Raw genomic sequence first — 12,025 nt, 5'->3', positions numbered from 1 at the left:
AATTAATACAAATAAATTACAAGTTAAAAGGGGCATGGAAATTTATCTTTTTTGTATCGAAAAAATATCGAACCGTGAGACTAAAATATCGAACGTGAATTTCCTGTATCGTTGCACCCCTATTGTAAATGTATTTAAGATTTTAAAAAATATAGATTATCACAAACTTGAACATGACTAGTAATTGTCTACATTTTATTAAAGTCTGAAAWTTACAAATAAATGATGGATCAAATAACTGTGCTCCACATTGGTAAAAAAAAAAAATTGGTTACACTATCTGCAGGTTGTAGGTTGCTTAAATGCAAACTAAAAAAGTCTAACGCACATCAGTTGTGTTTTAATGATTTCAAGTTGGGACRTCTCTGGAAACGAGTCCAACAAAAYGAAAGAGGGCTCTGAAGGAAAAGCTGCCTTTTCTGTGCACAGAAGCTGTCTTTCTGAGTAATTACTCCACACAGGTGTGACAATGGCTGTCAGTTCTGTGCCACTTTGAGATGTGCTCTGGGGCAAAAAGCATCCATTTGATAATTTTCAGTATTATTCAAGCAGAAGAAACATTATATGTAGGTAGCAAGTGAAACTAGAAACATGCAGGTATAATAAATCCACATGATTTACTCCTGATGTCTGCTTCACAGAGTAACGCTCCAAAAATAAATTTAGGGTCTTGATGTATTTCATTATAATTTATAATTCAATAAATTAAAATTAATAAGAGCCCAGCATTCCTGAAATGAAAGTTTTTCACGCACTGAGGTTTAAACTAAAATATCTTACAAGAAGGAACGGAGTTATGGCCGATTTATTTAAACTTTGCAAAGGATGTTGAGATTTCACAAGATGCATTAGTGCTCAGAGTYTGTGTTGAGGATTACTTTCAGCTACAAACAGAATTTTAGCTCAAAATGTGATGACGCACACTGTATTCATTTTTGTGTTACAAAATGTTAGTTCGCTTTGGTGGACATTTTGAATGGGATTGACTCTAAAAGATAAGTTGTAGAGGTACATCCAATGATYACTTTGAGTCTTTTAATTAAAATTCATTCTGTAGTGTTTTTTTTCACTGCACCCCTGCTGTATAGCCTTGGCCCCCCCAGCTGCCCACCTACTTTTATGTCCCTAAAATACTTGTAATTATTACTTGTTTGTTAGTGTCTGATACTGCACCTGGAAGGGTCCATGAACTTAAATACTGTCCCAGTAGGTGACATGGCACTGGGGTACGAAGTGGCCATAAAATACAGCTCCCCTGAAARAGCAAAGAGTTTGTCACTGTTGTTGAAGTCAGCACAGCTCAGAGCTGAGCATCCCAATAAACCAAGCAAACGGCACCTGCTTCATCTTCAGCGAAAGAGATGATGAACTTGTGGTGATGATTGATGAGTCCAGGAAAGGAGCAGGTCGTCTGATCCCCCATACAAACGCTCCTCTCCTTCCAGCTTCCTGTTGTTTTATCTTCCTCTAACGCCATCAGTCGACTGAAGAATGTATGTGGAAAACCAAGAAAAGTTTACTTTCTAGCATGACAGTAGGCCTACACATGGGTAAAGAACATTATGGCTCATTTGACTTCAAAGTTACAAGACAGGAAGACAAATTCCTTTTTTTGTTCTCTCAGATGAAAAGCTAGAAAAAGGATATTTTCTTCTTATTTGGCGCACGGTAATGCAATCTTACCCGTTCATATAGTCTCCAAAAATGTACAGGCCGTTCAGATTGGGTGATTCACATCCTCTGTACACATATCCCCCTGTGACAGACTTCCCAACATGATGGCTATATGCAAATATGGGGAGGATGTCATCTGTTGTGGCAGAGAAAATCACAGGATTTAACCAAAATCTCAAATGGAGGGGAAGCGTTTTCCTGCCAAAACCAACAGGTGGTAAAGTATCAGAAAATAGCCCGGAAGGAGAAAAAATAAATACAAAACAGCCCACCCAGTGAGGAGTTGTGGCACAGTTTGATGTCGTAACACTCGAAGCCCTCCTTCGCTCTCCACCCGTAGTTCCCTCCGTTCACGATAATGTCAATTTCTTCGTATCGGTTCTGACCAACGTCTCCGCAGAATATCCGACCCCGGCCGTAGCGGCTCACCGGGTCGCCGCGATCCACGGAGCACCGCCACATGTTTCGGACCCCGTAGGCAAAGACCTCTGGCCTTGCCTTTGGGTCTCCGAGAAAGGGATTGTCAGGAGGGATCCTGTACTCTTTCCCCCTGGGGTCATTTCCATCCACATCAATGCGGAGGACTTTCCCCAACAGAGCACTCCTGGGAAAGAAAAAGAAAAGACTGAAGTTACCAACATGCACAGTTTCATATTCTAAAAGATGCTTTAGTAGATAAATACGGCTTTTCTGTAATAGTAGAAATACAACCGCAATTACAAACAAACATGTGGTGTAAAATATATGTAAAAATGTTGTTCTAAAGGATGCAGTGAGCAGTTTAACCTGAAATGAAACCTTGTGTGTGCAAACAAGAGGCACTAATACACCCCCATACCATCAGAGAATCAGGCTCTTGAAATGTGTGCTAAAAACAGGCTAAATTGTTCCTTATCTCTGCTCTTCAGTCTATTTTAAATTAAATTTGTTCCAGAGAAGATGTTTGTGTGTCTGGATGGAGCTTTCCCCAAGCAGGCTGRACCATGGTTACAGCAGTGAAAGACACTGGGTGAAAGACATAAATGACTACATTTTTATGTATATTTACCTAAAAGAGGTGTCTGAGTGAGAAGATAAATATTTTAGTCCAGTGGTTCCCAAACTGGGGGGCCACAACCTTGTCTGCTCAGAGGTTATACATAAAAATCACCAAAACAAGTCCATTTGAATACATAACTCTGTATAACTCAGTACTTCTTTTTTTTCTAAATAAAAGTTTATAACTATTCACTTAATTCTTTTTATAATTTATTGAAGAGATAAAGGTTAAAGACATCTTTAGGAGAGGTGGAGAGTAGCGCTTGGCTTGGAAGTAGGAGCTTTGAGGAAAGGGAACCGTGGGTTTAGTCGATTCAAGGAGACATGTCATWATATTAGGGAGCTGAGTTTTCTCATGTACCACTAAGTTCTCATTGATCTCCTTTTGTTCTAGTAGGGKTTTTTTTTGCATATTTTGTTTACCTGCTGCTGCTGAAAGTTGTAACGCATTGTTTCAGATTGTGCCACATACTTTGAAGACATACAAACACATATAAAAAAGGCAATAACGTGATGGCCCATCTTTCATGGTAGCAAGCAATAAAAAGGGAATATTAAAAATACTGTAACATTTATTCAGGCTTATAGAGTTTGTTTTTTTTACTTGTTCTGTGCGTTGCCGTACTTCCCAAACGGATCTCCAGCTTTTCCACCATCTCCTGTGAAGATGTACAAATAACCATCTTGACCAAACAGCAGCTGGCCTCCATTGTGGTTCGCAGCAGGTTCCTCAATCTCTAAAACAACTCTGAACACAAAAGAGATGCAGTTCAATACAACTTTATACGCTATGTAATGTACTTGCTTCTCATAAAAGCATGTCAGGTTTAAAAAAAACTCCATACACATATGGAGTTTGTCTCCATACCCAACACAACCCCTACAATTAAGATGTGTAAAGACAACACAAAAAAAGCATTTTATTGATGAAGAAATTTATTGTATAATATTMAACTAGTTAAAGTCACCTGAAGTTGCAGCAGCTGTAGAAGCTGCCATTTAAAAAAGGATTTATTGATGTGTACTTATGCTAAATGTGTCAAATATGAATTGCACTGCAAATACTCAAAAAGCAGATGTAGTGGATTTTATTTAAAAAATGTCAAGTAGAAACATTTGACGTATTTTTTTTATAAATCCTCTACGTCTGTGTATATTATAAATGAGAGAGAGAGAGAGACAGAGATAAAAAACACTTCATTTGAATTCCTATTGAAAACCTTGTTCACCTAAAATTGACACATCCTCAACACAAAGTTTGAGTGTGAGATCTTGTCACACTGCATCAGTTCATGCATGATATTGTCAAGGTTTGATTGAAGCGACTGTAGCTGCCACTCTCAGCATAAGATGATTTTAGTCTAAAGTTCTGACAGAGTGGTGAGTGATGCTTTTATCATAACTCAGTAAATGGGGATATTTTACATCGTTTTTTTTTATATAAAGGGAAGTGTAACACTAAAAATCTTAATGGTGCATGAAGAAGAAAAAAATGTTTCCTGTTCTCTGGCATTTTGTGAAGTATAACTCAATAATGTAACATGTCTGTATAAGCTTTGGAGCTATTCAAATATTTCAGTGGATGTAATTCTGAACGTCCTACAATTTAAATAAACATAGCTCAAAAAGTTATAAAATTTGTGTTTGGTAGATTACTTCTTTGTAACAATGCTTCATGACAATAAATCTTATACAAGTCCCCCTGATTGGCAGCACCTGCGGGTACCAGAAGCTCAAAAAAGAAGTGTCAATAGAAACAATAAAATAAGCTGTTTGTCAGTGGCAGAGAATATTTAGCAAATTTTTCATGTTCACAACCCTCAGCTCTACTGCTCCACCCACTAATGCATTTTCCAACGRTATAAGGTTTATTGCCAAGAAGAATTGTTCCAATAAAGACAGAATCTAACAAACACAAATTTCCTTATATTTCATGCTAAGTTTATAAGTTGAAATACATTCAGGGTTTTCTTTTTGCACAGAAAAACAAATCTTTCTGATGCCTTACCTCTCTGAGAAAGGATCGGCCGTGTTCATGTCATAGCTGGACACTTTCATCTCGCTGATTCGGATTTTCTCCACTTTGCCGTCGACCTGAACGGAGTAATAGATGAAGAAGCGCCCGTTGTATCGATACTTGGGGTGGAAGGCCATGCCCAAGAACCCCCTCTCGTCCCCCAGCCAAGGCGTAGTCAGCACCTCCCCACTCATATCCAGAAAGGGCCGCTCCAGACGGCTGCCGTCACGCAGGTAAACCCAGACGAAGCCCACCTGCTCGGCGATGAACATGCGGTGTGTGTCGTCACCACTGTGCAGCATCAGGACCGGGTTCCTCAGACTGTTGGCCACTTCGGTCAAACACAGCTGCAGACACCCCCTGGGGTCCTCCACAACTCGTCCCAGGTTGCTGTTGAGGTCAGTGCTCTTCAGAACATTGGGGTAGCAGTAGTCCTGGTCGGAAAGGTCCACCATGCTGCAGAATGTGGACATGTCCCGCTCGGAGGTGTCCAGCAGCACCTGGTTCACAGTTAGATATCTGAGCACGTGGCGACACTTGCTGTGAAACTTAGAGCAGTAGCCAAAGCAAAGTCCTGGTAGGTCTCTGACAGGCGTGTAAGGATCCTCAGCATCATACAGGTGGGCAGCATAAGGAGAGCACTCCTGGATCAGGAAAAAAAGGTATTGAGATTACAAAAAGAAGTAAAAATGACCTACAGATGGATGTTACACTTAACGGTGAAACAAGTGTCAAATTTGACAAAATGTCCAAAAACAAGGTCACTTTCAATTTTATGGCAAAAAAAAAAAAACGTGACAGGGCAACAAAAGACATTAATGGTGTAAATGGTATGAATAAAAAAACATCCGGAAGAAAATGTTGCAACATCAGGTCAGTAAGAGGTTTGGATGTACAACCACAATTCCACTGAAGCTGTGATGTTGTATAAAACATAAATAAAAAGAGAATATGATGAATTGCAAATCTTTTTCAACCTATATTCAATTGAATTCACTAAAAATACAAGATATTTGATGTTCAAACAGATAAATTTGTTTTTTTTATTCACTCATTTTAAAGTTAATGCCTACAACACGTTCTAAATGAGCGGGGACAGGAACATGTTTACCACTGTGTTAATCACTTTTCCTTTTAAAAGGGATCCATGATTAGTTGTAACATTAAAATTTATTTGATAAACATTTATTTTAACTGTAAAATAAAGACTGTAAAAATACTGTAGGCTGTTTAGTTTTGTAATTTTTTTAAATATATTTTAACATGGACGGGGCCATTTTATTTACACGCAAAGCATTCTGGGTAAATGATGACATCAACTAGGTCATCGGTGCGAGGCTGCTAGYGAGCTATATCCACCCTGAAGGTTAATCTTGGACAATATCTGATGATCGACTCTTTTAAATGAAACCAGAGAGCGTTGACAGAGAGGAGAAGGTAGAAATGACTCAGCCTGTAACTGAAAATATGGATGGAGGACAACAGAGCTGCTTCATGGAAGAAGAACCTCAGCTTAGCCTGTTAGCCATCGCGCTAGCCCTCATGCTATATTGCCTTATATGCATTAGCTCGGCACTAGCGCGACGAGCTAACTAAACTGAGGTCCTCCATCCATATTTTCAGTTACAGCTGAGTCATTTTTGTGTTCTCCTCTCTGTCATGCGGATGGAGGACCTCAGTGACGAGAGGAGAATGTGTAGCGCTGAGCTAATACATATAAGGCAATATAGCATGAGGGCTAGCGCAAAGGCTAACAGGCTAAGCTGGGGTTCTTCTTCCATGAAGCAGCTCTGTTGTCCTCCATCCATATTTTCAGTTACAGACTGAGTCATTTCTACCTTCTCCTCTCTGTCAACGCTTTCTGGTTTCATTTAAAAGAGTCGATCTTCAGATATTGTCCAAGATTAACCTTCAGGGTGGATATAGCTCGCTAGCAGCGTCGTGCYGATGACCTAGTTGATGTCAATTTACCCAGAATGCTTTGCGTGTAAATAAAATGGCCCCGTCCGTGTAATATRYTKTWWWWYTWWWMKTTTARWWWKRAWAWWAWMTGAGCATCCTACAGTATTTTTACAGTCTTTATTTTACAGTTAAAGTATATGTTTATCATATAAAGTCTAATGTTACAACTAATCGGGGATCCCTTTAACAACACTCAAGTGTTTGGGAACTGAGGACACTGACTGTTGAAGATGTGTGGCTGGAATTCTTTCCCATTCTTGCTTGATGTACAACTTCAGTTTCTCAACAGTTCAGGGTCTCTGTTGTTGTATTTTGCTCTTCATAAAGTTTCACACATTTTCATTGGGAGAYAGGTCTGGACAGCAGGTGCAGTGTCGTACCTGCACTCTTTTACTATGAAGCCATGCTGTTGTCACACGTGCAGAATGTGTCGTTGTCTTGCTGAAATAAGCAGAGACGTCCCCAAAAAAGACGTCACAAGATGGCGGCACGTTGCTCCAAAACCTGTATGTAGCTTTCAGCGTTAATGATGTCTTCACAGATGTGCAGGTTAGCCATGCCATGGGCACTAATACAYCCCCATACCATCAGAGAAGTTGGCTTTTGAATGTTGCACTGAAAACAAGCTGACGTTTCCTCTTTTATTTATTTTGCTCAGAGGACACAACAACAACCATAATTTCCAAAAACTATTTGAAATGTGGACTCATCAGACCAAAGGACACTTTTCCACTTTGCATCAGCCCATCAGATGAGCTCGGGTCCAGGGAAGCCGGCTGCATTTCTGGGTGTTGTTAATATAAGGCTTTGGCTTTGAACAATAGAGTTATAAGTTGTACTTTGTAGATGTAGTGATGAACTGTGTTCACTGACACTGGTTTTCTGAAGTGTTCCTGAGCCTTTGTGCTAATATCCGTTACAGAATGWTATTGTTTTTTATGCAGTGCCACCTGAGGGATCAAAAGTCACGATCCTTCAATAGTGGTTTTCAGCCTTGCTGCTTACTTTCAGAGATTTGTCAAAATCACTGTATCTTTTTTATGATTTTATGGACTGTAGATGATGAAATCCTCCTTGTAAACAAGAAACTGTTTTTAAACTGTTGGTCTATTTGCTCACACAGTTGTTAACAAAGTGGTGAACCTCACCCATCCTTGCTTGTGAACAACTGAGCCTTTCAGGGATGCTCCCTTTATACACAATCATGACACTYAGCCATTTCCAGGTGTTTTCTTAACATTCCTCATCTTTCCCAGTCTTTTGTTGCTCCTGTCCCAGCATTTTTTTTAACATGCTGCAGGCATCAAATTCAAAATGAGTTTGATATGTATATATATATATATAACAATAAAATTTATTAATTTGATGTTAAATATCTTGTCATTGATTTTACGTTTAAAAGGATTTGAAAATCATCATATCCTGTTATTATTTGTGTTTTACACACTGTCACGACTTCTTTGGAATTGGGGTTTTAAAATATGCATTTTGGAGAGGCTGAAGAAGTAAATGGTAATGATGGGCAGAGGTTCACCAGTCTGTGAAAAACTGCATCAGAAATGTATGGAACAATTTCAGAATAGTGTTCTCAACAAAATTGTAGGAAGACTGAACATCCCATCATCTACAGTTTATAATATCAAATGATTTCAATTATCTGGAGAAATCTCTGAGCTGAAAGTCAGTATTAGATTTCTCTGATCTTTGGTCCCTCAGGTGCTTTAAAAAAAGGTCTGACCTATTCTGGACATCACTGCATGAACTCAGGAACACTTCTACAAATCACCATCTGTGCTTTACTGTGCCATCTACAAATGCTCGTTAAATCATGCAAGAGAGAAGCCATAAATTAACACAATTCAGAACTGATGTCTTCTATAGGCTGAGGTTACATCTTTTTTCATGGATGTTATAATCTGTGTGTTTTATTTAATATTCTGCAGTTCTTTGAGTTTATTTTAGTTTTTAAATTTCTGTGACTTGTGTTTATCTTTCAGGTTAGATCTTTATTCTGTTGTGTTTTTTTCATCATTCTTATTTCAGTTAGAGTTCCCTGTACCTTTTGTCATTTACCCTCAGTCTGCTTCCTCACTGTCAGTTTTCCACTCTCTCCTGTCCTCAATCAGCAGTCAGCAGGTGTCTCCACTTCTTACTCATCTGTTTTTTTTTATGTTCTGTCCCCTTCCATCACTACCTCAGCAGTTCATTGAAAATGTCTTGACACCATGTCTGCTTTTGTTTAAATAAATAAATTTTCAGTTTCCTCCTTCGTGTTTCCTCCTGTGTCTGCACTCTGGGTCCCCAAAGATGTTCATCAAGACGATGCTGTGATGTTTCAGACACAGTAATTAAGGAAATCTGTATCTTTAGATTTCAGAAAGCCTTTGTGTTTTTAATTTTTAGTTATTTTTATTTTATTTTATGACTGGTGCTCACGGGTGACAGAGTTGTTTTATTGTCTATGCAGCTGAGTATGAGAGATTGGGGTGTGCTCTCTTCCTTGTCCAGTAGAGGGCGGTCGCTTGTGCAGCATGTTCTGTTCAGGCTGTAAATAAACGTTGCTGTGAGGAACTTTCAGTTGCCTGCTCAGAAAGTTATTTTATTGAACCTGGTGGTATGAATAAATCAGAAATACTAAACTGCATCCATTACAACAGCATGGCGTCATGAAAACTTTGCCTTCAGTCCTGATCCCTCATCAGTTTTTATGTTTAAAGACAGAAAARAAGATGCTTAGTTAGCATTTGGCGTGTTGACTATGAATGTAATATGAGGTTTTGAGATTYGCAAATCACCGCATTTTGTTTTTCTTTACGCAATGTCCCAACTTGAATTGGCATTAAAAACCAGGATTATATTAACATGTATATTCTGACAGACTTATGCTTCTGATTAATTTCTTTAAAAAGTGGATTTTTTTCTTTTTGTTGGATTACACAATTATTTTTTGTCAAATGAAACGCTTTTTAGATGTCAAAATAAATTTATTTTTTAATTAAAGCAATAATCTGAGTCATTAAAGAAACTAATCACTGATATTTCCAACTTAAAAGTGTACTCTTCATTTTACTGAATAAAAACTGTCCCAATGCTTTGTGTGGTCCTCATCCACTTTACTCTTGAGCAGTGGTGGGTACAGTTCCTCTAAAGCACTAGGGGAACTAATTTTCTGATTAGTGCTTTAGGGCTTATGCTAATTTCTTAATTTATTAGTGGATTAGCACTTGCTAAATTTATGGGCTAAATTTAAAAGCACTGATTTAGTTCTTTAAATGTTATTGATCAACATTATTGTCAACAGCTGATGGTGAAAGCTGTCAGACGTGTTGTTCCCTTATTTACTAGATCAGTAGTTTTCAAACTTTTTTGCTTCCGACCCACAAAATAACAGTTGCAGACACTCATGACCCCATATATTACTTGTTTACGTATGCAAACTTTGCTTGTTAAACATGGGAAAAATTACTACATACAAACATAGTAATTATGATACTAACTTTTATTCATTTATGGTTATTTAAAAAAAATTGCAATAATCATGATGAAAATACTCCATTAGCTTTTTTTTTTTTACATTTAAATTGATGTCTGGAAGTCATCTGGACACTCACTTGATGTTTTGTGACCCACAAAGAGGTTCCGACACCAACTTTGGGAACCACACGAGATGCAATATTAATAATCTGCACACTGAAAATATTGTCTCATGTTGACTCTGAGGGATGTTCCATGGGTCAGCTGGGTTTTTAGTGCTTTAGAATTAGCTTTTGCTAAATTTTAAGTGTGTTAGTGCTTTAGAATTAGGGGAACTAAAAATTAAAGTTAGTGCTTTAGGGTTGGTACAACTCAGTTTTAGATTAGTGCTGCCCACCACTGCTTTTGAGGCAGGGGTTGCGCCATGCCTTTTTGCTCCACGTGTGGGAAACTGCAAATTATTTGAATTTATTTGCCAAGACCTATTTGATGAAGTCAAAGTTTTAAATGTTTTTACATTTAAACAAAAATGGTTTAGTAAACACATTGACATAACTAAGTTAAATAAATATAATATTGCATTTCTTGCACATCACCATATATACTGTATCTATCCCAGAACAATCACTGAAACTTCAGATTTAAGGAGATGAAATGACTTTATACCTGGCACATTATCTCCTTCAGCATGGGCTCACACAGCTCATGACCCGCCTTCTCCAGAAGCTCGATGATGTCCCAGTATCTCTCCGCGATCATGTTGTCGGTTTTCTGGTCGCAGCAGCCAAACTCCTGGTACTGCGTGCAAAACTCCAGGTGCCACTGAGGCTTGAAAGGTGGCTCGAAATCTAGGCACTGTGGGTGGGCTGCCGCTGGCTGGACCCCGACAAGCAACACGGCTGACCAGATCAGCCAAGTCCCAGGTGAGCTCGGAGCTGCGGCCGTGCGTAAAAGCGCGCAGCAGGCACCGCGTGGACTGCGCGCTGCGTTTCGCGTGCTTGACATTTTTTTTACCGTCCGACCCTGAAAGATTTCGCTGCGTGCTCTTGCCTTTATGGGCTGGGAACCGATGTATACGAGAATGGATGAGTGCAGTAAAAATATGGGGGGGTTGCAGCAAAGAGCTTTACGCACAGCTATCTAAAGAAGCACGCTCTCCTGTACGCAAAACAGGAGCTGAATAACAGGGCCAAGTGTTGAGGCATGCACACTTAAAGGGGTCACAATGACAGAAACTGTAATTATGTCGCACTTCCCTGTGGAAACGCCTCCGGACAGAGCTGCCTGCCTGTAAGTCTGTATGTTATAGCGGATCAGCTGTTCCAACATGTCAGAACTCACTTTGATATGAGTCTTGTGTTGATTACACCATATAGAGCTGGTGCCAAAAAAAAGTATTCAATTTTTGAGTCAGGTATTATTATTATTATTATTATAATTATACTGTTATTACGTAATTACATATCCCTGTGATGGACTTGCCATAGGGGTGTACCCCACCCCTCACACTGTGAGTGGTAGATATGGGCACTAGTGAACCCCGTGACCCTGAAAGGAAGAAGCGGGTATAGATAATGGATGGATCAACGTAATTACATAAGTGATCAAAAATGTTTCCTCTTAAGAGCAGCATGAAGTGAATAAACAAACTGTCTTTATTGTAGTTTTCATCGTTATCTCTTCAGGCTTTCTAATCAGGGGTGTCGCAGTGACAGAGTCAAAGTCAAACATTCCCCCTTATATATTTGTTATTTACCTGGCACATACTGTACATTGGTCTAACTTATGCAGCATGTGATAATTAATAAAATGTTGGGGTTAATGAATTTATGTCTGTGAGGATTTAAATGTGAATTTCTG

The 12,025-nt window shown here is 38.9% G+C and overlaps 1 protein-coding gene across 1 annotated transcript in view; it reads right to left on the bottom strand.

The window, feature by feature from the left end:
• The window catches only part of hhipl2 (HHIP-like 2), an 18,363-nt gene extending 7,193 nt beyond the window's left edge, over positions 1 to 11,170 (bottom strand). The window contains exons 1-7 of the mRNA XM_014018061.1: positions 10,832 to 11,170; positions 4,721 to 5,373; positions 3,317 to 3,460; positions 1,947 to 2,278; positions 1,684 to 1,810; positions 1,339 to 1,484; positions 1,174 to 1,255 (exon numbers count right to left, since the gene is read on the bottom strand). Coding sequence (XP_013873515.1) covers positions 1,174 to 1,255; positions 1,339 to 1,484; positions 1,684 to 1,810; positions 1,947 to 2,278; positions 3,317 to 3,460; positions 4,721 to 5,373; positions 10,832 to 11,170 — 1,823 coding nt within the window. The remainder of the gene's footprint in view (positions 1 to 1,173; positions 1,256 to 1,338; positions 1,485 to 1,683; positions 1,811 to 1,946; positions 2,279 to 3,316; positions 3,461 to 4,720; positions 5,374 to 10,831) is intronic.
• Between the last annotated feature and the right edge of the window lie 855 nt (positions 11,171 to 12,025).

The sequence above is a fragment of the Austrofundulus limnaeus genome, unplaced genomic scaffold, assembly GCF_001266775.1.
Source record: "Austrofundulus limnaeus strain Quisiro unplaced genomic scaffold, Austrofundulus_limnaeus-1.0 Scaffold181, whole genome shotgun sequence".
NCBI classification, from domain to species: Eukaryota; Metazoa; Chordata; class Actinopteri; order Cyprinodontiformes; family Rivulidae; genus Austrofundulus; species Austrofundulus limnaeus.
The sequence above is the reverse complement of the archived record's forward strand: the minus strand, read 5'-3'. Positions and strand labels throughout refer to the sequence as shown.